At 38.5% G+C, this 26,307-nt stretch overlaps 2 protein-coding genes across 4 annotated transcripts in view; one reads left to right on the top strand and one right to left on the bottom strand.

Moving 5' to 3' along the window:
* Nucleotides 1-13,913, bottom strand: part of LOC131574862 (cohesin subunit SA-2-like) — a 58,125-nt gene extending 44,212 nt beyond the window's left edge. For all 3 annotated transcript variants that reach the window (XM_058829677.1, XM_058829678.1, XM_058829680.1), the window contains exons 1-7: nt 13,784-13,913; nt 13,487-13,655; nt 9,058-9,142; nt 8,287-8,433; nt 6,734-6,830; nt 5,650-5,726; nt 1,599-1,670 (exon numbers count right to left, since the gene is read on the bottom strand). In XM_058829677.1, the coding sequence (XP_058685660.1) occupies nt 1,599-1,670; nt 5,650-5,726; nt 6,734-6,830; nt 8,287-8,433; nt 9,058-9,142; nt 13,487-13,530 (522 nt within the window). In that variant the 5' untranslated portion in view covers nt 13,531-13,655; nt 13,784-13,913. The remainder of the gene's footprint in view (nt 1-1,598; nt 1,671-5,649; nt 5,727-6,733; nt 6,831-8,286; nt 8,434-9,057; nt 9,143-13,486; nt 13,656-13,783) is intronic.
* GTPBP6 (GTP binding protein 6 (putative)) lies at nt 13,873-26,294 on the top strand. The gene is made up of 10 exons (XM_058829683.1): nt 13,873-14,320; nt 18,160-18,297; nt 18,724-18,794; nt 20,302-20,432; nt 21,136-21,206; nt 21,648-21,806; nt 23,132-23,340; nt 24,649-24,797; nt 25,108-25,260; nt 25,602-26,294. Exons 1-10 carry the CDS (start codon nt 13,888-13,890, stop codon nt 25,741-25,743), a joined length of 1,656 nt encoding a protein of 551 aa, XP_058685666.1. The 5' UTR covers nt 13,873-13,887; the 3' UTR covers nt 25,744-26,294.
* Nucleotides 26,295-26,307: the final 13 nt, after the last annotated feature.

Genomic DNA, 26,307 nt, shown 5'->3' with positions numbered 1-26,307 from the left:
GTTTTGCTGACAGTCAGTTTCACTTCATCCCCCGTGACTTTTTCATGGTTAGTATTCCAAAGCAGGGACAAGCAACTAGGATGCAAGCAAGCAGAGAGACAAAATAGCTTTATTAGAGCTATACTGTCATAACAACTCACGTTTGAAAGCAATGTATGAGAGGCAGCTGTGAACAGACAGGAGGGAGAAAGTGTGTGAAGGCATAGCGCAGTAAGTAACTTTAAACTCTGCATATAACTATGAGCACTCCTGGCTTCTTCTACTTTCTCCCAGGTAGCAGTGTTTCCCCACTTCCCCATCCTTCCTCCTCCTGCAAAAGCATGGTAAAATTCAAGCAGAAAATGAAATAAGTGAAAAGTGGAGACAAACAACTGTGGTGTGGACAGGATAGGACTGTTCTCTTCAGCAGCACTGCTAGCTTGAGCAGTTTATCAGGCTAAAGCTTAATGCCAGATATTCAGTCATTCACCTATACAGCCTGCACCTGGGTCTCCAAAAACCCCCAAAGAAACAGTAAGTGGGCAATATCTTGGACATCATGCAAAAAGCAAGTTACAATAAAAACTTATGTGTCCACAGTATGGTTGATACTGACAGGAGGAAAGCCGACAGAGGGGAAGGTGAAATGAATTCTCACATTAAATAGTGGAAAATACACTGAACACTTTGTAAAAGGCAACCTCAGACAGTGTAAACATTTATTTCATATACACCTCACAGATCCCAGGAATGGCTCAGAATATGAATTTGCATTTTCTTAGTTTCCAGGTGTGAGTGGAGTCAAGGAACTCCAAAACTTCACTCACTATAGAATATCTCTTCCTGAAGGCAGCCCACTGCTCAGCTGGTCCTTCACCAGAGGGCAAACACCTTCTCAGCCACATTCTAACATAGCCTCACACCCAGCATGACCTCCTGTGCTTATAAAGTACACTTCAGGCTTTTCTCTTGTCACTGTTTCCAAAGTATAGGGGCTGCTGCTTTCTTTAAAGTGAAATGCAAAGACAGACTGATCACAGGGCTGGCTGCAACCCAAAGCACATCGGGAATCTGGAATATGTTCCTGACCAGGCTGTAAGAGTCAGTTCAGAGCCTAACAGTAGCAGCAAGTACCAAAACAGGAAGTTTCCAGCAAGCCTCATTTAACACTCCTTGATCATGACATGGCCAGTAGAAAGACCATCAACAACTTCAGGAAATACCTACTTTATCACCATAGCTTACTCCTCAATCTGAAAGGCAATACAAAATACACAAATGGTAACATGCGCACTAAACATATACAAAACATGAAGGGCACACTACCTAAATTTAGACACATAATTTGGGATTCCCTTAGATTCCTTTCATAACCACTAGAGAAATAACTCTGCTTCCAGAAATCAAGTCATATTAGGCCCTTAACACAGGTTCTTCCAGAGAACTATTCAAATCACTCAACAGAGTGATGTGAGCTCTTGCTCTGACCCAACCTGGAAATGTTTCCTTCCCTCATACAGAGTCTGCGGAAAGTCAAAATTAAGTGCCAACAAGGAGTTTAAATAAATTCCCCACAGAAAAAGCTATGCTACAGTTGTGGAAAACTACAACAGCCCTACCATGTCCACTGGCCAAGTTACTGTCAGGATCCAAGGATAGGCCATGAATTTCTTATACTGCAACCCAGTTTCCTGTAATGCAGGAGACAAAATTTTGAAAACTTGTTAATGAAATGGCACAGATAATTCATAGACAAAAGCATTACAAAACATGCAACGTATTTCAAAGGCCATTAGAACTTCAGCCAATGTGTGTTACAGGTGGCCTACACAAGCCAAAATATTACACAAAACCTAAATCCTTCTCATCTGGTTTTTTTAACAACCAACGACAGAAGAAAGACACACTGTTACATAAAACCTGAGTTATCTTGTTACTAATAGGATACAACTTGTTTCAAAAATTTATAAGCAAACATATACAAGGTATAAACCTCATTATTAATTCCAAGAAAAGGTCTCTCAGCAAGTCTAAATCCCTTTTCAACGTTTGGTACTTAGATGTAAAAGTCTAAACCCTAAAAAAAGATCTAAACCCTAAAAAGACACATTCTGAGCTTTTCAAATTAGACAGAAAAGTTTTCAACACTAGTGTGACTTGGTTCAAAGATGTTTTCTCAACTCTGTAATTATTACAAAACAAAAGGCATTAAATCTAGAGTTCAATACCAGGTTCAGTGAAGTGCAAGTATTTCTATCCCCATCTAGCTGCACAGTTAAGCATCAAAGTTAATTCTTCCCTTCCTAAAGGTTTGAGCAACAAAATGGGAAAGGAAAGAAAAACTACATAATAACAAAGAATTGCAAGAAGTAAATGTCATAAACAGGAACAAAAGCATAAGAGAGAAACAGAACATCTTAATATAGAAGAAAAACAAAAAACAGTGTAAAGACAAAACTGTCTCTTCACTGAGGAATATCACGGCTCACAAAGACGAAATAAATACCTCAATGCCCATATTAACGCCATCCTCTTCTCCCAGTATCAGTACAAATTTTCACAGAATTACAAAAAGACTGAAACTGAGAGGGACTCTGAGATCATCTAATCCAAACCCATCTGCTCAAGCAGGGTCAGCCAGAGTGGTCTGCCCAGTGCTGTGTGCAATGAGCACCTCTGCTCTCAACCCCTGGAAATGTGGTTAGCATAACTAATGCCAAACAGGTCATGTATTCATTCCCTCCCTCATTACCAGGCCCTGAAGGTCCTGTGAACCAAGCAGACAAATCAAACAGATAAACTTCCCTCCCTCATAGCCTCACAATCCCTGGGTGCCAGGCCAATTCCTCCCTTCCTCACCGACCCTGAAGGTCCCAGGCATCCAGCCAGGAAGGTGATAGCAATGACCCAGTCAAAGAACAGGGAAGCATCATAGCACCCAGAGTACTGTCAATAAAGGTACTGCAAGGTCTAAGTGGTGAACTTTGACCAGAACTCCTGCTGGACAGTGAGACCTGAGCTATATTATAAATTCTATATTATGCTATTATATTGATTCTGCTTGTAGAAATCCTGTGCCATTTTAATCATAAATTCTGCTCTATACTAATAATAACATACTGTTAAGAAATAAAGCTTTAATTTTAACTACAATTGGTGCCGTCATCATTCTGTCAAGGATCCCACAAAGAACAATCTTCTCCCTCACTGTCAGGTGATGCCATGAGCAGTCAATTAATATCTTCAGAGACTCCACAACCTCTTAGAGCACCCTGTTCCACCATTTGACCGTCCTCGCAGTAAAAGTTTTCTGGTGTTCAGGCAAGATTTTGTACATTTTAGTTTGCACCCATTGCCCATCTTGGTTTGCCTTTGCATTCACCATCTCCCCGCACAGCACTGAGTGACAGCATTGAGCTTCCTCCTTGTTGTTCTGTCACATCAGGTATTTCAACACATGGGTGAGATTCCTTTGAGCCAGCTTCTTTCCGGACTGAACAGGCCCAACTCTCTCAGCCCCTCCTCATAACAATGACCATAAATCATCTTTGTGGCCCTTCACTGGACTCACTCCAATAGACCTATCTCTCTGTTGTTCAGTAAGGTCCAGAACTTGAGTCAACACTCCAGGTGAGTCTCAGTAGCATGAGCAGAGAGGAAAGATCATCCCCCATGACCTGCTGGCAAGACTCTGCCTAAAGCAGGCCAGAAGGTTGTTGGTCAACTTTGTGGCAAGGGTGTGTTGCTGCCTCGTGTTCATTTTGTCACCCACACCAACATCCTATTCTGAAGAACTGCTTTCCAGTCAATCAGCCCACAGTGTGTAGTGGTGCACAGGGTTATTCATCCCCAAGTTCCTAGGGCTTCCTGTTGTAGGACTTCGTGAGTTTCCCCTCTGCCAAACTCTCCAGTCTACTGAGGTCCCTCTGAACAGCAGAACAACCACCTGATTTGGCAGCTAATTCTCCCAGTTTTGCATCATCTGAAAACTTGCTAAGAGTAAACTCTGCCCCCGTGTCCAGGTCATTATTAAATATATTAAACAGCATTAGCCCCAATTAGCTGGGGTACAGCACTAGTGACTAGCCTCCAACTGGACCTTTTGCCACTGATTGCTCCCCCACAGGCCTGGTTGTTCCACCAGTTTTCAGCCCACCTCACTGACCACTTAACTAACTCCTACTTCACCACCATGTCCATGAGGATGTTACAAATTCTTTTCTTGCCATACTAAACTCTATTAACATTTCACACTAACATTAGTAACAATTCTAGGAGGAAGCATTGGTACAAGGATCTAGTAATCTACAGTTAACTGAACAGAAAAGCCATGGTTGAGTCACTGAAATCATCATGAATGAATCATCTGAATGCTAGAAACAAACAATAAAAATTCAAAGGCAAGATACTGAGCAGGCATCTGGCAATATTCTCCACTCTCATTACTACTTTCACTATTACTGTCATTAGTTTTCAAAAACGTTTTTGAAATCACAGTAGTCCCATATGGCACTACTTCTCAACTAACTTAAACCACTAACTTACATTTCCATCTTATTTATGAAAAATATAAGAGAGAACTTACTTTCTCTACAGAGCATGGAGGATGCAGCCTCTAAGGCAACTGCAGGACATGCCTTTTTGCTCACCAGGACAGGTGAAAAGGTTACAGAGCTGTAATATTTCCAGGCTGATGGTAACAATAATCACATCTTTGTATCTGCCAGGGTGCCTGCACTATCACCAGTGTTATTCAGGGCTAATTTAGATGGCAAGTAAGTGGCAGACTACTAATTCACATGGTCAGACACATATAGGTTCATTTCTGTCAAAAAATTAACCCAAGTGCTACTACACTTCTAAAATGAAGAAAACCGTGTTGGCAAATCCATCCTCTGTGGGAATTTCTACAGCAGCTGGTCTTTGAGAGATGCTCAATTAAAACAAGGCTGATGGCTGCTGCTTGACAAATCAATTCAGAGGTGACAAATACAGGGAAAAAAAAGCACAAAAGCAACTGTGAGAGCACTGCAGAAAATTTAATGTTGCCATAATTAGTCAAGGAGCAGTCAAGCAGTGAAACAGTATTGTAAAGCTATGTGCTTTACTTAACAATCCACAAAAAATGAGATACTCACTACTGTTTTCACAATTGTCTAAAAATCTGAAATACATTTTTATTCTTCCATATGACATAATACAGTTATTAAAAATCATAATTGTCAGTAAAGCAGAGAGAACATATTCAAATAAAATATCAGCTAAAAATATATTTTAATTAACTCATCAGTAATCTATATTACTATTTTTTAAGGACCTATCAACCAAATACCAAAGGAATTATCTACCTGCTGCAGTGCTGGATTATATTTACATCCATAAAGTCATTATCAAAAGAACTCCTAAGAGAAAGATTCAGGAAGACTGCAGTTAGACAGCCCTAATAAAACTCTCAAAATAAAAATCTCTTAAAAAAAACATATCCTGCTGCTGCTAAAATGGGTCATTATGACACCAATTTTCTCTTGCAAAAAAACAGGTTTATTTTACTAAATTAATGAAGTGGTACAGAGCTCCTGATAAGCAATAGGAATTCCATCCAGGTTGGCTATTAAGGTAGAGCTTATTGTTTATATTAAAAAGACATGCAAAATCAAAGCCTGTGCCTACCTTATCAAAGGTCTCTGTCATTTTTTGCATGACATCCTTCTTGTACAAACTTTGAAACATCTCTGCTGTTACCATGCCTAAAAATATAGTGTTTAAAAAAAAAAATTAGTGACAACTCTACAACATTAATCAAGTCCAAACCACAGTAAGGACTTTATTAAATTTAGAAACACCAAAGAAAGGGAAATCTGTTTTATGTGTGTGCACTGGTAGAGAAACATATATATAAAGAGACACATAAATTAACTGATAGGAAAAAGTACTGATGAACCGAAACTGAAATTCCCATTACAGAAGTCTGCTCTGTGCTGTCTGGAAAGGCTGTTTTCTCCGTTCATTCATTTACTTCAAGGACTGACTAAAATTTTGCCCACTGCAAGTCAAAAACCCCAAAGTATTTCCCATAAGAGAAGTCATACTAGTCAAAGACCTAGGGAAAAAAAAGACGTGTAAAAAGTACATTTCTAGCTGCTTAAATACACTCAGAAGTTTCAAACTAACAGGACAATCTTCCTAAAACTCTTACTTTGCCATCCTGAAGCATTTTGCTAGCAGACTGTCCCCAGAAGCCAGTGCCTCAATGTTTGTTATGAAACAGAGAGCTTCACAACTCTCTAGTAAAAGCAACTGCAATGAGTCAAGAGATTGCTTTTCTAGCTACCAAAGCAGGGAGCTGAATTTGCTAGCTGCTTATTTTCAAACAAGGATACTAGTAAAACAAAAGATACCAGGAAATATAACACAAATGGCAACTGAAACACAGGATTTTAACTAGAACACTCATCAAAACTACTATCAAAAAAACTATGTGAGGATTCTGCAAAGCAATATGACATGCCACTTCAGAAACCTGACCCTGCAAACCTTGTTCAAATACAACTCTCAGAGCTGGAATGCTGCAAGCACAAAGAATTTAACCAGCAGCATTCTTTTCTATTTTGCCTGCCCATCTGGAGTTCATCTTAACAAACAGCACAGATTGTGAGTACATGATTTACTGGAGAGAAAATTCCATTTCAGAAAGCACACTTCAGACTTCTCTCACATACAGACAGTGGAAAGGGTTATGAAGAAAGTAAATTACCTTGACAGCCTGAGCACTGAATGAAGAAGTTGATGAGATCCAGAAGTGCCACATTCCTGTCTTGTTTATAAGCTTCAACCCAGTCAACTACTACAGACTACAAGAGATTAAAGAAGCTCATTAGTCAGGAGATGAACACAGTCTGCTGCACTCCACAATAAAGACAAAAACTAACACTGTTCCATCTCCATTAAATTACAAAACCAAGAATAAACTCCAAGCAATTCTATTCCATTTCTAATAGTTCTAAAAGACTCTTTCAAGTCTCAAACTGCTTTAGACAATGTTGCCTTTCAAAGATTCTTTGCTTCTATAGGGAAAATAACCAGTTTTAATAAATGTAATATTAAAAAATAAAATTTAAAAGTTGTCCTCCTGAGTTCATGACAGCACTGAGGTAACAATTTAATATAAAAACCAAGAAATAAACATAAACAACAAAAAATTCCACACACACATTTAGCCTCTGCATCATCTAATAATCAGTACTAATTATACTAGCAATTTACCCTGGAAGTTCTCTTTTTCTCTAGCACGTGATTTGTGCAGTAGGTTTGAAACAGTTCATATACTACACATAAGCCAAAAAAGAACTCCAAATTTCATTTCTAGGGTAGTACAGCCTGCAGCCTATAAGTGACATGGGTCTCCTGGTCATCCAGGTTTCGACCCACACAGGCCTAATAAATTCTAACAGCAACAGAACTCAAGCTTTCAACTTTGCTACCTTTCTAAGACCTTCCCATGATGGTGGGCACAGCAGAAGACAAGCTCTTCAGGGAGCTCTACTGAAGTTACCACAGCTGTAGCATGACAAGAGCCATCCACACAAATATGTTGGAAAAACAAAGGTTTCATATCCAAAATATAAATGTACTTTTTATGCATGCGCGCACACACGCACACACACACTTTGCTTACAGTAACTACACACTACAGACATATCTATAACTCTACATAAAAATATTTGGGGCTCCAGATTTTCATACACATATAAAAAGATAATATATACATGTGCTCACAGAATACTGGGAGGTGGGCTTCCTCACACTGAAGAAAATTGCTAACTATATAGATGAACAGGGAACCTGGCTATTATGCAAGCTGCAAACAAACTGCATTGGAATGAAGGTAAAAGACTAATAGTACAAGGGAAGCACTGGAGGGAAAGAAAGGGGGAAAAAAAGAAAAGAAAAAACAAATAAAACTTTGATTTTTCAGAATTCTGGACAACTAGAATTTGCTATTGATGAACCTTTTCCACATTTTTTGAAATAATTATCTTTTTGTATGTTAAGGCATTGTTTTAGAAAAACTGGTTTAGGTACAATTTCCTTCCTCTTTTTAAATATCTGACAGCTACCTCTTCAGTAATTTCTTGAAGCTGCAAGATGTTCTTTCCAAGAGCCATATTCACAGCAGTTTTCCAATCAAACATGTTTCTTCCCCACCTAAGCCAAATTTAAATGTTCCACAGTACAAATAATGGAAATGACCGTTGTTTATTCATCTTCCGTCTACCAAGTGCTTTCAGAACTCAGTGCTAGCAATACCTGCATGGCCTGTTTCCCCATGCAAACCACTTCAAACAAGGTAACTGCCTCAACCACTTCGCCATTCTGCAGCTGGCGCACTCTTCTGCTACCAGTAGAATTCGTCCTTATGTTCTCACACTGCTCTCGGACCTTACGCTTCTCTCTCTGAAATGAGCCAAATAAACAAAGAATGTGAGAAAACACAACACACAACAGATATTCACAGACACAAGATTCTTTTGCTCTTACTGTAATCACTTCCCCAGGCTGCTCAGTTTCATGCCCCAAGGACTCCAACAATTCCTTACCAAATACGACCATACTAAAAGGGGATGAAAGAAAAGATTTACCAGTTTGAACTTTACTCTTAACAATGAGTCATAAGCACAGGAAGGTATAACAGGAAAGAATTTTTTGTACAGTTGCACACTACCCAGAAAGCAGTTTTCAGTGGCAGCTGTCATTTCTGAAGAATAGAAAGCAAGCACAGAAGCTCTTCTACATCTTTTCACTCACAGGTTAAACTCACTACCTGCAAATTAACATCAGCTGCACACAAAGCACAGAAAGAAAAAGCATATGCTGAAATGAACTGACTGCTCAAAAGCCAGCATTGAGGCTCTGCTGCCAATGGAATTTGAGGGTCAAGCTGCATCCAGTGATCAGCTTTCAGATGCACTGTGATTGCTATATATGCAATACTCAATTTTGTAACAAATGGATGAGACACAAAATAAATTCCACAATTTAAAATAATTAAAACTTTTAAAAGCTTTAAAATTGACTTACTGGTGTTTTCAGGTTGCCATTTCTCATGCAGGTGCCATTCTGAGCAGCAGACTCGGGCACAGTCTTGTCATGGACTGCATTCTCTCTAAGGTGTAACAAACATGTTGAAGGGGTTAGCAGTAAGCACTCAGAACTACACACTTCAGGACAAAATGAGAAGAAAATAAAAGGAAATACATGTATTTTAGTATTTTTAATTCATTGTTTGGAAGTAGTGACATTTTTGTCACTAAAAGCCAAACAGCAAACTTTAAAAGTACAACAGAAATTTGGGGCCTTCTTCAGACTGTTGGCTTTCTTGTAAGATATGTAGATAATTAGAAAACCAGCAAAGCTATCAAAGGCATCAAGGAAGTATAAAGTAAGTAAATGAAACAGAAAGCAGCCTTTGTTGACTTAAGAGCTTTGCCCCATGAACCAATAACACAAGTAGGCATTCACTCTGTGGGTGCCCTAAGCTAAACAAGGCAGTAACATTCGATGTGTCTACATTTTAAAATGAGAAGAAAAAATTGGTTTAGTTTGTTTATAAAACATGCTGAAGAAAAAAGACACATTAAAAACTTCATTTTCAGGTCACTACTAATATCATGGAAGAATAATTTTATAAAGAAAGATGCACCTTCTGGGAGATCTGAAGCCATACATTTATCTGCAATGAAACCATGCCATTTTTCACCATTCCCAATGCTAACAATGTGCTTTGCCAAAGGTCATGCTTGAGTAGACGAGCTGGATCCCACTTGTGCAGTAGGTCCACTACTGGAAGCTGACTGCAATGGCCTCCTTTAAACTACAGTGGCCAGGACATGAAGCCAGTTGATTTGTACTACAGGAAGGCACAAAAAGAAAGTAAATATGAGAGTGTACAATTACTTCTATTTTCAGATACTACTGCAACAAGAGTGTGTACTAACTCAAGTGACCACTTTACAAACAAAAAACCAGTGTGTTACACCAACAGATACAGTCCATTCTCCAGCATTGTGCTGGCTAACACAGATGGCGAATTAACTGTTCTATGGATGCAGAGCCACCTCAACTCCACCTAGATTTATCAATGCCAGATAAGCATTTTTATCTTTCTTCCCAAGATTGGTTTGCAAAGCAAATTCTGAGACTGAAGAGCATCAACTGCAGGACCAAGGTCCTGATATTATTCTGTTGGTAAGAGCAGACAGGTTTTATTTAAACATGTCTCTGTTTACTTTTTGGATCTATTGAGACACCTCAAGAAGTGATGTAGAATGAGGCTTTCAAAGACTCCTATAAAAATTCTATATAAACATAAAATTGCACAAAAATATAAAAAAAAATCTGAATATAATTATGCATATGTTTACCTTCCCTACAGAGAAATGTCCCATGAAAGTTAAATTCCACAAATTACTTGTTATAGAAAACTTCAAAACACGCCACAGTGTTTGATAGATGGAAGTAAAGAAAATAATTCAGGATGAACCAACCCTTATACTAGCTGTCTGGACTTTCTGCATGTGAAGAGTGGGATGAACTATAGCTCCCAGATGAGTCAGCGTTCTATAAGCAATCACTCACAAAAGTTTATAATTGTCTTCTTTGATTTAAAATTGTGAGCTACAGAGATTAAGTATCCCAAGTACCACCAAAGACTTCCCAGCTGAAAAGAACAGCAAGGGACAGCAATACGTGTTGCTTTTCTGATGCCAGTTTGCTCTTAGATTCTTCTACAGTCCACAAAATCAAAAAGAATCCAAACATGTTTGTCAAGGAGCTGTTTCTCCGATGTGATTAAATCCTTTCACTCTTGATTTCAAAGCAGAATGCATCCCTGTGGAGCTGGACTGACAGGTTCTTACTTGCACTGTTTCACTGGAACTACAACTCAGGCGCCAGCCAGCATCATAATAACATGAGTTACCAGTTTCTGCATTGTACCTCAGCATAACACTCAACACACCTTCAAAACCTTTTCTGAATTGTTTACAAGTACTACTTAGCAGCTTACCCCATCCCATAATGAAGATAAATGCACTGCATTTGATTATAACAACTATATTTGAGTCCAAGTTGGTTTAAAACACTTAAATAATTCCAAAATCAGAACTGCCAGAAGACAGTTCTGTCAAGGACTTGCCTGATCATGTACTGCTTTTAGTATCTCTGTCTGGAACGTACCTCTTTGAAGGTTTAATTCACGCCTCGCTTCCCCAAGAACATCCTGAAGAACACCACTCCGCACAGTATCTACTGGCCTTGTGCTACTTGTTTAGTATCTTATGCCAGACAAAATGTACTTGTAGCAAAAAGGGCCCAACAAAGTAAGGAAATACCTGGCATACGGAACAGCATGTTACCAAAGCTCAGCAACACCTGCAAGAGTGGGAAGACTACAGATGTACAGATCCCTCACGATGGGCCAAATAAACACCAAATTAAACATATCTGGGGTGAAACCTGTTAGAGTAACTGTTACACATCAAGTAAACATCTATCTTAAGTACTCAACAAATTTAACTAAGCACTGAATACTAATATTAAAAAGCCATTTAGTTTTTGCACTGTATTGGTTACCAGTACATCACAGTGCATAGCTATGACTCAGGAAGCACTGGGAAATAACAGATAACTTACACAAAAACAGTTTTTTTTAAATCCTACTAATACTACTAATATTCATGTTTCTTCTTTTTCTCCCTTTTTTTTTTTTTTCTTTTTTTTTTTTTTATTTTGTAGCCTTTAACACTGTTTCCAGTAAGGCTATTCGTAAGGGGGGTACAAACGTTTGCAGAAACTAGACCAGCACCTAAAAACTGAACCCCATGAAACCACTGAGCAATTAAATGGGATATTTAAATGGAATTTTCATTTGCTCAACTACATTTCTGCTGAAGAAATTGTTAAAAGAATTAAGACATCCTCTTACCTTCTTAAGCAAAATAGGAACTACTGTGCTTAGCTGGGGAAGACACAGGGGTACTTCTGCAGCAATCCCTATACGTATCTCCATTTAATATCTTTTCAACTATAGGAGTGCAACGGTAGGTTTGACAAATTTCAAACTAGCCAAAGGGTTTTTTTCCTCCCCTTGTTATTCCACACCGTGTTGAGCACTTTTGCATCCATACATTCACTGCTTCATCCACTGGAAGAAACAGCTCTCAGCCATTTAGTTTGCTTCCATCAGCAACAGGTAAGAAAGTATAAGCAGAATGCCATTTCTATTTCCACATTTATACCCTGTTATATGTGGCTCAGAGACTCATTTTTACCTTGTGTTCCTGCCACAATATCACTAGCACTTGAAGTATTACCGATAAAACACTTGAAGTACGAAGGAAGCCAAATCCCACACCTAATCCTCAGACACAATACTACTGTGATAACTTCTGAATTCAGTTTTCTTATCTTAATAAATATTTAGAATAGACTTGGTGACTCACACTTGGAAAGAAAACTACCTCTTTACCAAGGAAGCAATATGTTCATTTCACTGTGTAAAAGGAACAATTATTGCTACTGGAAGAATCCTATCTGTAAATTTTTAAAATTATAAACTTCAAAACAATTGGCTCGTCCTTTACAAGCAATATAAGAAGCTCCACTAAGCAACTGTCATGCATCTGTCTAACACTTCTGAAGGTAAAAGGCTGGTTTCAGATGAAACATACTGGAATGAACATATGGGAAGCTACACATGTCATCATGGGCTACAACTCTCTCAGCTTTCATTAGAGCATAATGAAGCAAAATGGGGCAAACGGGCCCAGAACGTGACAGGGTCAGCAAAGACTGGGCTGCAGTGAGTTCAAAGCACACAACAGTGGACATCTAAGAAGTGTCACTCTTTGAAACCAAAAAATAAATGCCCAAACGTTTTAACTTTACCTTTTATTTATTTATATTTATTCTAGTAGACCACCTAATTACCATTGTGTAATCAATGATATGAATACTTTAGCTCATCTCGACAGATGACTAAAAAATATGTTATAAAAGGGAGAAGACATGATGGATTCCTGATAAAAACAATACAAAATATATAGAAGCAATGCCCCCATCAACGCCTACAGGGAGCCTACAGATTACTTAGCACTTTTCCCCCTCAGCATCCCCAAGTTCTCCAAGGAAGGAAACACATGCATTGACAATGAATCTGCCCCTTTTTTTTAAGGTAGGGTACACATTTGCACCGTGGTCAATAAGGCACAGAAAAGCTTGCAAAGCGAAGGTCCCTGTCAAACAGCATAAAACACTACATTAAGAAGATGCTAATTAGTACACCAAAGGAAATAAAATGAAGATATTAGTAAGCACAATGCACAGCAAATCCCTTTTTCCCCCCAAGATGACACACTACAGATTGCCGCGGTATCTGCACGGCACAGACCCAAAGGACAGCACCCTAATTTACCAAGAGATTTTACAGGCAACCTGTGCCAGGTCTTACTTTTGGCTGGGAAGGTTACTGGCTGTGTTGGGCTCGGCTATCATTTCCGCTACATTATTTCAGCAGCACAAGCAAGCTGACACGACCTTCTGAGGAACCTTCACCGAAATCGAGAGTGTTAAAAACTTAACAACCCTTCGGCTTCTGCGGGAGGAACAGCGGCCGAAAACTGTCAAGAAAGGCACACAAAGAGACTTAATTCCAAGCAAACCAGGGCAAAACCACACCACACCACCCCCCTCCATCCCCCCTCACCCGGCCGTAGAAGAGGATGAAACAGAAAGGAACCAAACCTACCGACAACCCGGCCGTCCCTCCCGGGCGCTGCCCAGCGCGGCCGGCTCGGGCCCGGCGTCAATCACGGCGGCCGCTGGGCCCGGCGGGGCGGGGAGCGCTGTCACATGGGCGGCGGCGCCGCTTCCGCAGCGGCCGGAAAGACGCGGCCGGTGACGGTCCCTGCCCGCCGCCTGGGCCCGGCCGTGCCGATGGGGCCCGGCCGCCTCTCGTGGTCGCTGCTGCTGCGCTGCCGGCGGGCGGCGGCGGCTCTGGGCGCGCCCCGGTACCGCCCGCTGCCCGCCCGCCCGCTCAGCGCCGCCGCCCCGCTCCGGGCCCCCCTGCGCCCGCCGGGCACGGGCAGCGGGGCGCCCTGGAACGGGGCGGCGGGCGCCGGCGGGGATGATGAAGAAGAAGAAGAAGAAGAAGAAGAGGAGGATGAGGCGGCGCTAGAGGAGCTGCTGGGACCGTCTCCGCTGGCCCCGGGGCCCGGCGCCCAGCGCGTTGCCATCGTGCACCCCGCGGTGAAGTGGGGCCCGCAGAAGTCGCCGCTCACCACGGGTGCGGGGCTGCGGGGGGCGGGCGGGCTCCCAGAGCGCTGGGAAGGACATCCGGGGGATTCGGAATGGACTGCCCTGGGAGGTGGCGGAGTCACTGCTCCTGGACGTGTGTAAGAAAACACTGAGTGCCATGGGCTCTTGGCACGGGGTGTTCGGTCACAGGTTGGACTCGATGCTGTCTTTTTCCAACCTAAGTGGTTCTGTTGGCTGTGCCCCTAGTGTGAAGTGGGTGAAACCTCTGTAAAGCGACGTGCGGCTTGCAAAGGACAAGCTTGTATGGAAGGTCTCGGTTGCTCTTTCCTACTTTGAAAACTTTTTAAAAGATAAGGAGCTGTTAGTGAGTGTTGGCAGGTCTGTGTTTTGACTTGCAAAGCATGCTAACTATTTTGGACGGCAGAACCCCTCAGTGCAGGTTGGTCAGGGAAACAGTCGGGTGTCCCCCTTATTAGCACAATGTAATTTGCCCTCAGCCCTCAAACTCAACAGTCACCAATAATTCGTCTGTAAGGACTTCTTTTAGGACTAAATTTAATTTTCTAAATTAGGACTACTACGATTTCTCTCAGAAATCGTCATAACTAACTAATATATAAGCATTAATCACACACAATTAAGATATACATTATGAACTTGATGCTTCTCTTTAAACACTTCTCTGGTTATAAGGTTGCAGTGTAAAGGATTAAGTTAAGCATCTTGTAAGTTAGCTTTTTATGAATAGAATCATATTTGGCTTGGAGGGAGCTTTTAAAGGTTATCTAGTCTGACCCCTTTGCAGGGGACAGACTAGATAAGCGCCAGGACATCTTCCACTGGACCAGGTTGTTAGAGCGCTGTCTAATCTGGCCTTGAATTTTCACAGGGATTGTTTACAGGACCACCACCTCTCTGGGCAGTCTGTTCCAATGTTTCACCACTCTTGTAAAAAACTTCTTTATATCAAATCTAAATCAAATCTCTTGGTTTAAAACCACTGTCCCATTTTATTGCAACAGGTCCTCCTAAAAAGTCTGTCCCCATCTTTCTTATAAGCCCTTCTTACATCCTAAAAGGCTGTAAAAAGATCTTCTGAGGAGCCTTCTCCAAGCTGGACAACACCAACTCTCCCAGACTTTTCTCATAGGAGAGGTTCCACCTGTCTGCTCATCTTTGTAGCGCTCCTCTGGACCTGCTCCAACAGGTCCATGTCTACCTTTGCAGCACTGCAGGTGGGCTCACACCAAAGGGGCAGAACCCCTTCCCTTGCCCTGCTGACCGCATTGCTCAGGATGCAGCCCAGGACACCTTTGGCTCTCTGGGCTGCAGGTACAGAGTGCTGGGTCACGTTCAGCTTCTCATCCACCAACAGCTCCGAGTCCTTCTCAGCAGGGCTGCTCTCCATCTGTCCATGCCCCAGCCTGTATCAATATACTGAGGGGCTGCCCTGACCCAGATGCAGGACCTTGCACTCGTTGATCCTCACTAGTTTTCTTGGGCCCAGTTCTTGAGCCTGTCCATGTCCTTCTGGATGGAAAGAGATAGTTTATATATACTTACTCTTTTATTCCGTTTTTTTTATGTGATGAACCTAAATCTGACTTAGTTTTGTTAGTGCTGCTGATTCTAACAAATTGTCACATTGCAGAATAAAGTTTTTAACCTTTTCAGAATTTATGTGACGTAATTTTACAACTGAAAAGAAGGTAAAATATGAAGGCACCTTTGTGTCCAAACATACAGAAGAATAGCAATGGTCCCTCTCCATTTATTTAGGCTCTCCAGATTAAAAGCCTGAAGTCTGAACAATAAAATGTTCAGTGAACAGTAGAATGATTTTTGAAGCACCACAGATGCAATGGGAAATCTGTATTTTATAAGAAACACAAACAATATGAAGAAAAAGTGGATCATGATTATCTTTAAAAATATGTTGCTTTTTGGACCGATTTAACCTATTTAGCATATAAAATACATTTTGCAGTCTAGAAAAACTTGGCAATTTTGTTCTGAAGAGGAAAAGTTCGGCATATCAAGACTAGAGTTGCTGATCTGATATTCTTGTGTAGTCTTTGTGATTTCACAAAGTCCTCAGAAATCATTGTTTTGCAGTGTAGATGTTAAGAACTCAAAAGTAATTAATGAACCAGAACACAGGATTCAAATCTGCTGGTGTTGTGGTTTTAAACTAGTAACAAAAATTACTTATTTTTGTTGTGAGATATGGATTAAAATAAGAGCAAAACAGGCTTAAAACTTAAAAGGAATAAAGACAGTTTATTAATAGACTATTAGAATAAGAATACCAAAATAAACTTTCAGAAAACCCTTTTACTTCTTACTACTCGATTATTTCTTTGTACACATAACAACATAGAGACAAAAAAAATAGTTTTACAATTTTGGTGGTCAAAAACAGTCTCAATTTTTAGAGTCTTTTCATCAGTCCCTGTAGAGAAACAGAAGTCTCTTCCTGCCAATCTATGGAGTTTCTAGAGTCCACTCCTCCCATTTCACACTATTCTGAGGTGTGCAATGGGTCAAATTGAATCTAGGGATGTTATTTTTAAGGATAAGTGATTCAAAGGTAGAAATCTTCTTCAGTTGTTTCTGTGAGCCTTCCTGGAAAACAGCCATCTCCCTGGCTCCTTTAAGGCTTTAAAATCTTCACTTCACTCGCAAGTTCCAGCAACTCACAGTATCACAACCACCCTTCTTTTCTTTAAAGTCCACACTTTGAATACTCTATTCCTCCCATACTCTAGTCATGAATTAAAGGAGTCTTTAAACTACTGTCCATCTCCATAGCTGTAACAGAAAGACTTTTCAGCAACAAGCATCTTCTTTTTTCTCTCTTTCTTATTTAAACTTAACTATTTTCTTCACTGTTTTTGGTAGTTTTATGATGTCTTACATGTTAATTGTCTCTCTCTGTCTTTTCTAAGAAAAAGGAGTAATCTGTTGTTTATTTAGGTAGTAAAAGAATTAAGAGTTTTAAGAAAGCTACAAAAGTTCATAGTGTCAAGTTTCAGTCTAGCAGCAGACCTTGACAACTAAAACTAAGCTGCCAAGCTCTGCTTTTCTCTCCTTCCCCCCCCCCCACCTCCCTGCGGCCTTGTCCTGGGCCTGGGGGTGGGGGGAAAGCCAAGACGGAGCTTGTTACCTCTCAAAAGCTGGAAACCAAAGAGAACAAGAGAGCTCTGAGTGTACTTCTTAAGGGGGTGTTTACAAGTTGAATTCACTTTTTAATGGTCAGCTCTGCTGTCAATTCTTGGAAATGACTGATAATTGGTCAGGAAGAAAAACTCTCATCAGTCACCAGTAGCTTCAACTTCTCCTTTTTTTACTCGGTCTTAAAGGTGAAGCTACCCCATGACAGCTGGCTTTAGCAAGTCACAGACCAGTTTAGGTCCCTTATGAAAGAGTGGCTGTGAAGTTAGCAGCAGGATATGCCTATTACTAACTTCCAAATTATTGCTGCAAAACACCAGAATGTTAATATTGTGGCTTTGTGCTCATCTGAAATAACAGATTTTCCAGATAGTTATTCATTTCAGGTGTTGAGGAAAGAAAGCTTGGTGATTTCTTTCCTGACAATACAATTAAAAACTCTCCTAAGCCAACAGCCAGAAAAATAATTTATACTGTCAGAAAGATTCTTTGTGTGATAAAATTGCATCAAACAGTTCAGTTACTCTAATTTGAGGTAAGACACTTGGCTCCTTGTGCTAGAGGCTAAAAGAATTTCAGTGTAGCTTAGTTTTTCCATGTTCATGCATGTACTGTAGTTAGAGATCTGAGCAGAATTATGATGGTACATTGTAATATTTATTTCTTTTTTCTGTTATTGTTATGTTCCTGAAGCTGAATTACAGATTGCCGAAGCCGTTGCTCTTGTAGACACTCTTCAGAATTGGACAGTTCTAGATAAAATCATTATTCCTACAAAAAATCGCAACAAGAAGTTTGTTTTTGGCAAAGGAAACTTTCAGGTTTTGACAGGTAAGGACTCAGATCTTTCAGCACTGAATCACTCTAAATGGAAGACTTTTGCATCCAAACTGTTCAAAGATAGGTGTGAAAGCTGAAGAGAGGGTGAATTTTGTTTATCCATCATGCATGTTTGCAGGCAGACTTGAAAGAATTTTTAAGGTTACTAAAGCAATGTAGAATAGACATAACCCCTGGTCACTGAAAATGTGTGAGGCAACTTAGTCTGTAACTTTATGTGATTTACATAAATGAAGCTGATGCTGTTCTTGGCACAATACTGAATTAGCAATTAAAATTGCTCTATGAACAAAGAATATGGTGACATCTGATGTTTTATAAGCACTCTGCTCAATGCAAAATGGTTTATAGTCTGGGAATTTTAAAAAGAGAATTGACATTTAACACTGTATTTTGCAATTATTATCCATCTTTTAGAAAAGATTAAAAAATTGCCCCATGTGACAGCTGTCTTCTTGAATGTGGAAAGAATATCTTCACTAACAAAGGTAATTAAATATAATATCAAATCATATTCTTTTCATCAGTATTGCTTGGAAGCTATTGATGTTAGGAGAAGTGGTCGGTTAAGATTCTGAATTTGCAAATGTTAATATCTGAAACACCAGGACTGAGTTTTGTTGAAAAGAATCTCAATACCTATTGCATTTTTCCAGTTGATATATGTTTCCAGCTCTTGTGCATGAAATTTTCCAGCAGCTTAGTATAATTTATTATAGACTCTGCTCCCACATTTGACACTGTCCCTATTTAGAATGTTAAAAAAGTTACTCAAGGTTTTACAAAATGATGGTGTTAACACAGCTTTTGTTATGAAGGATGTCAACATTTTTGATTAGTTATATGCTCTCATTTCTATATTTATAATGGATAGCATGTTGGTTTTTTTAATGCTGTGGATGCTGAATTGTATTTAGAATATGAGGTGTAAATTCTAGCAAGCTTATAATTGAATGTTTCAAATACTTAAACTTTCATTCCTAAGCCTTAAAAAGAAGCATTGAGGGGTGCAGCATCCTGTTTTACTGGTAGTAAAACAACTGGTACATGAACTGCAGATACTCTAGAACAAACTTTTCTGGGTTCTTAGTATGTGCAGCATCATGCGGGGTGTAAAGTGTATGCGAACTGCAAGCAAGCATTAATGCTTTGCTGATAGTTTTGAATGCTTTTCCTAATTATAAAATGAAGAGATGACAAATATCTCTAAGAGATGGTTATTCAAGTGCTTTCATTTGTTGATGAAAGGGAAGTTGAAAATGTTTCATTTTAATTTCCTAGTATTTAGGAAAACTCTTTATTTTCTAGTATAAGTTCTTTCATTACTAGTTTTGCTAAAAATTGTTTTCTTTTCAGAAATATAGATCTTGGAAGCAATTAAACAGGGTTGATTCAAGAAAGGGTTTGAGAACATGTATACAAGCATTCTGGATTTTAGAGATGGCATAAGAGAGCTACTGCATATTTTAAGTGTCTTTTGCTGAATTAGAGCAAGGATGAGGGGTTTGGGTTGGTTGGGGTTTATTAAGTATTTCATTAAAAGCTTGCTATTAAATAATTTCCCTGCATCCCTCTCTATTTGTTTGCAAGTTTTAGTAATATTTTTGTTCTTTATTTTATCCCTAGCCTTTCCCATTCCAGTATTTCATAATTTATTTTTTACAAGGATTTAACAACTGATTCCTGATTCTGAGATAGGCTGTAAGACTTTGTTGCAAGAATCCATAAAGGGCAGCGGAAGGATTCTCGCTGAATTTGATGGGTTTAGACATAAAGTTCTACTTTCTAAACTCTCTTTAACTCCTCTCTTTCTGGTCAACCAAATTTTGACTTTGTATGTTCATGATGATTGTCCATTCATTGCGATGGAATCCTGAGATCCTCTGAGTTCAAATGTCCATCAGCTAACTAATTGTACTTGCTGTGTAGGAATTGATCTAGTGATACTGTGGGGGACAGAAGACATCTCGATTATTTTGTCTTACATGGCTAAAGAAAGAGCTAGAAGCTGCCTGGGGTGTGCAAGTCTTTGACAGATACACCGTGGTACTTCACATTTTTCGCTGTAACGCCCAGACCAGAGAAGCAAAACTGCAGATAGCATTGGCTGAAATTCCACTTCTCAGGTACCTCGGGCTGTGCAAATCACATACTCATATCTACTTGTTTTAGTGACTATTTCTTTACAGTAACAAAACCCAGCAATATTTACTGTAGAGAAAAAATACATAGGGTGTTCAATGATTGATTAGAGCACAGAATTATTTACTATAATGTCGTTATTTTAAGGTTCTGCAGTGCTGACAGGCAAAACCAGAATGTGTTCAATAATCTCACAAAATGTATTTTTCATGATAAGGACCCAGTTCTTTCTAAGACACAAGATGGATTGCCAGAATATGTAGGAATTGGATATGTATATCCCATATATAAAATTGTTGAGTTTAATAAGGAAAGCTATAAGTAAGGAAGATTAATTTGTATTTAAATTTTCCATATTTCTGCATTATGTGGCACAGAAATGTGTACATGGCAGTTGGTGTGAGTTATGTGGATGTTTTAGAGGTATATTTGGCTCTCTGAAATTTCAGAATAGCAATTATAATTTGCCAAGAGAGTTGTATGCTTTTCAAGCTACAGTTGAGCCAGAAAAATCTGGATTTTTTTCTCCAGGCTTCTTGCCATGCAGGTTTTATTTACAACTCATTCATTTATTTAGTGGTTTTATTTGTACTATCAGAATACTACTACTGCTTCACAATTTTTAGGTATTTTGGTATAACTGGATTAAAGAAAAATGCTTCTAATTAATTGTTACTCTGCTGCCAGGTCAAATCTGAAAAATGAGGTGTCTCAGCAAGATCAACAGAGAGGTGGTTCAAGATACATCATGGGCTCAGGTAAAGTCTAAATATTCTCATGATTTAGAGGATTTTTTTCTCCATAGCTTTTAAATAAATTTAGTTGCATCTTAGTTTATTTGGAGTAGGTCAGGAGGAAAAACGGTGTTCTGCATCTAATTAAACAAATTACAAAACGTTATTGGAAAGTAAGTTAAAGAATAAAGTTTGGGTCTGCACTATGCAAGTTTTTTGGTCAGTAAGTGGTCAAGGATAAACTATTTGCTTGCCACAGGGATTTTTCATAAGTGTACATGGCTATTTTAGAGTGGTTAGCATGTTTTATAATTACTCGCTTTCTTAGGCAAGAATACACAGGTTCAGTGGCTTATTTTTAACTTCACAAGACCTAGTGCTAACTCACTTGATTTCCAAATACATCACTTGCTTTACAGTTTCTCTTGTAAACTATTCTGCCAATTACTCATTTGTATGTTTCAGGTGAAACATTTCTAGAAACACAGAATCGTGTCTTGAAAGACAGAGAACTTAAAATTAGGAACGCCCTGGAGAAACTAAGGAGAAAAAGGGCTTTACTTAGAACTCAGCGCAGAAAATGCGAGTTCCCGATGATCTCAGTAATGGGCTATACCAACTGTGGTAAGCAAAACCTCCTGAAATCATAACACAAAACAGCTTATATTGTCTAATTTTTAATTAGAAACTCCAGCCAGATTCTCATTTGTGTGTGTATAGGCTTGGTATTTTAATTAGTTTTTTTAATTGTGTAATGAATATCTGTCAGTTAGGATGTAGTTAGGAAAGCAAATTAAGCTGCTTGGTTTTTTCAGTCTTGAAGACATGTTTTGGAGAAATGCCTAGCGCCTATTGTGCCAAAAAGATTTTATATACACTGCTGAAGACTGCACTGTTAATGTCCCTTTATATGAATTTCTACTACTTGAGCAGAATGGGTACAGAAAAGTACACGGGTGTTTAAATCACCATGAAGACTTGAGACACAGGAAGAAAACTGAGAGTTGGCTATTGATCTGGGAAACCTGCTTAAGGAGCACTGTAGCTTTCCATGGATTATGTGCAGCATTCTCAGATGTGTTCCTAAGAGAATTTAAATAAAGCTAAATAAAGCTTCTGCCTTTTTTGGTTTGGTTTTTTAGCTTACACAAGTGAATTCTTACTCAAAGCATAAATAGACTTTGGACTAGACACTTTTTTCAGATTGGATTATCTTTAAACAATTTCATTTTCTTATTCAACTTCTTTAAAAAACACAAACCTATCTTACAGTAATTTTGTTATGATTTGTACACTCAAAGTTTTGAATTATACTGTGTGTTATTCTTAAATTTCATACTTCCATACTTTTCAAACTGAAGATTCAAATATATATATAGATATAAAACAGTTTGGTATACACATAATTGAAATACTTTAATTAGGCTATATACTGAGCACTTTAATGACTAATTATGTGAAATATTTATTGAGTCAAATAAATTTCTCTAGTATTATGTTCATGAGGAAATGCCCAATAAAGACCTCAGCCTAATAAGGTGTTTATTATTAGTGCTTCTCTTTATTTTTTTTATTTAGCAAGTAAATTATTTCATTTGACAACAGAAGCACTGAGGTGTGTAAAAGCAAGCTTCCTAATGCTGTCATGGCAGTGCTCTTCAGAGAGTCTTACAGGTGAGAGATGTGGGTAGGTCACTTTGCAGGTAGAGTCTTTGATTTCACAGCACAGCTGTAGATACCAGTATGTGATTACATACCTGACCTTAAACCCAATTCCAAGTTATAAAATGTAGGACTGTTTTTGGGTTTCCTAACATCATACTGATCACAAGCTACAATTAAACAACTAAAATAGATGTTAAAATATATGTTATATCATACATTTCACCTGAAATTAAAATTTTACTTGGAATAAGCCATTAAAATCTAGTCCTTTTTTATTTAATTAGGAAAAACTACTTTGATCAAAGCCTTGACTGGGGAAGCAGGACTTCAACCCAGGGATCAGCTGTTTGCCACTCTGGATATTACAGCCCATGCTGGCTATCTGCCCTCACATATGGCAGTTATTTATGTTGACACCATTGGGTTTCTGACTGATCTTCCACATAATCTGGTTGAGTCATTTTCAGCTACACTAGAAGAAGTGGCTTACTCAGTAAGTAGTCACCTATAAAAATTGAGAAACTAAGTTAATTTCCTCACCCCTTCAAAACAGGGCAAGTTAATTGACATTCTGTTCTTAGCAAACTATCTGGCTGACTATAGTAAACTGTTGAGATAATGATGTAAGTATCTTAAAATAAACTAATTTTCTGATACTTTATTTATGCAGAACATACAGCTATGAAGGGATTTCAGAAGTGTCTTATTTTGAATGTATGTGTCCATCTCCATGATACCTAAGCCAGATAAACCAGATTTTTCTGATAAAATTTCCAAACAGTGCATCCAAGTGAGTCAAGGCTAGGTTTCCTGGGAGTTAAAAATGAAATAAAGCATCTGAAATTACCTGGTTTTAACTTAAGGTTTCCTGTAGAACTACAAGTGGGTGATTGTGATGTGATGCAGGCAGCATGTAATAAATATAAATGTACTTTAGCAATTATTTTCTCATTAAAGTTGTTTTCCTGTGCTATAACAAAGTGTAAAGCTGCATACATACACACAGACGTTCAAACAAAAATCCTGTCTTATGAAAGGTAATGAAATTCAGTGGTAGCTAGATGCCAGAATGCTGCTAAAGATCAGACTTCACTATATAATATCAAGGCTTTCAAAAGCTGGCTGAAACCATCCTGGTTTTCACTTACTTCTAATTTTTCAAAAGTTTAACGCAATGTCTTTAGCAAAGATGATGAAACAATTTGAATGCAAATGTTGATTTTGTTTTCTTGGTTTTTATTATGGCAAACATTATATATATACTTGAAACTGATAACTTTTCAGTAAGCATCAGTAATAGTATCCTGGGAGCTAAGCATAAGGATAATCTGTATTTTGAATGTAAAAACAGAATTACAAGTTACATGGAGGGTTTTCTTTCCCCTCTGTTTTTGAAACAGTTTTGTAGCCATTACTCTCCTAAAAGCTTTTTTTAGCATCACTCTTCTTAATCTCCAGTGTTTTTGAAGCCTTATTGTTACAAAGCCTGGGCTTTAAAAAAAATGGATCAGTTATTACTTGAAATCTGATTCTGTAAGTAGCTTGATTGACAACATTTGCTTCAGGTTTGTGGGAGGCAATTTGTACTCACTAGAGGTGGAAGACTAAGCTGCTGCAGATTTTCTTCCATCATGATCTAAGAAACAGTAGTTTAATACTGCTTTAGTAGTTAATTTTACAGTGCCAATCTGCCAATGTATTATCAAATGGATAGGAAAGTATTTTACATGAATTAGCAATGCAAAAATGGTATACAGTGTCTACAACCTGGTAACAGATGTTTCATATTGATCTTTGCTAGGATCTGATAGTTCATGTGAGGGATATTACTCATCCAGAAACCATCCTCCAGAAAGCAACTGTTCTGTCAGTTCTGAGGAATCTTAATCTTCCTAGCCATTTACTGGACTCAGTGGTAGAAGTTCATAACAAAGTGGATTTGATAGAAAGGTAAGCAAGAGATGCTAAGTGTACTTAAACATTTCTTATGTTCTGGAAGCTTTTTAATTCTTAGTCTAGAAAAGAGATCCCACACTTCAGAATATATTTAATAGTGTATCTCAATCTTTTACATATGTAACTATGGTCTGAAAAAGAATTAATTATCTTTTAATTACAAAAGAAATCACTTGAGTCATACAAGAACTGGCCTCTGTAGAAGGTGTCAGTACAAAGTAACTCGGTTAAATTGTCCGTGCTTGGAATATTTTCACAACCTAATCTTCACGAACAAATGTGCTAGCAATTAATTTTCTTTCAGTTATAAACCCGCTGAAGAAAGTGCTTTTGCTGTTTCTGCTCTGCATGGGCATGGTTTAGAAGAACTGAAACAAGAAATAGAGAAAAAAATACTGACAGCAACAGGGAAGAAGATTCTAACAGTAAACATCAACTTAGAGGGACCTCAGCTAAGGTAAATAATTCTGAATTGTATGAAGGATTTGGAGAAGTATGAAACACTTAATCATTCATGTCTTAAATTTCTCAAATCATATGATACTGATTTTAATCTGCATTAAGAATAACAGAGATAATAATTTCATTTCATCAATAATCAATCTATTTAATAATCAACCTATTTAATCAATAGGTTTTACAACCTATTGACAAAAAATAGCTCAATTGGAGAAGTGAAGCAAAGCGCTTTATCTTTTAAAGTGTTATCTAGATAGAAACCTTCTGACCTAGACCAAGGATCACATTTTGTGCAGTGTGTCATACTTTTAAGATGCTGATATGCTTTTACATTTACAGTTGGCTCTATAAAGAAGCAACAGTTCAGGAAGTTGAGGTCATGCCTGAAGATGGCACAGCCAGGGTGAAGGTGATAATCAGCAGTTCTGCTTTTGGGAGATACAAAAACCTCTTTCCCAACAGTAAGATTTTCATGTCATGAAACTACATCCTGTTGTAGGAGAAGAAACTGATCTCCTCAAGAGAATGTGAAATGAAGTGAACGACCTGTTAGTCTCGCTGCTGAACAGTTTATTTTTCTTCCCCACTTGATGGTTTTGGCACATTTTATAAATGGACACTGTTTCAGAAAACTTCTGTATGGAAACAATAAGAGCTTTGAGCTTAATTTTGTCAGCAAGTACCAGGACAGCACTAAATTTTTTATGTTAAACATGCTGTTGGATATAAGCTGAGGACCTCAAACATGTGGAATGGAATCTGACTTAACCTTCAGAAAAGTACAAAGTTTCTTATATAAATAAAGCTTTTTATTGCCTTTTTCAGAAGAAAATAGTATTTATTGTAGTTAAGGTGTTTCAGATGGTCTTCAGAAAATGAAAGTCAGTGAACAAAATGTTGTTAGTTGTATATAAATATGTGTTCAAGCAGGATGCATAGATGCCAAATACCTGCCATGTCTTATTGCAGTGAAGAAAAAGAAAATTAATTAAGGCATTAAATAAAGTTAGCTGTGAACATCTTTTACCCATACAGTTTTCTTGCC

The sequence above is a fragment of the Poecile atricapillus genome, chromosome 1 (genome assembly GCF_030490865.1).
Source record: "Poecile atricapillus isolate bPoeAtr1 chromosome 1, bPoeAtr1.hap1, whole genome shotgun sequence".
Taxonomy (NCBI): Eukaryota; Metazoa; Chordata; class Aves; order Passeriformes; family Paridae; genus Poecile; species Poecile atricapillus.
This window is presented reverse-complemented; position numbering and strand designations above follow the sequence as displayed.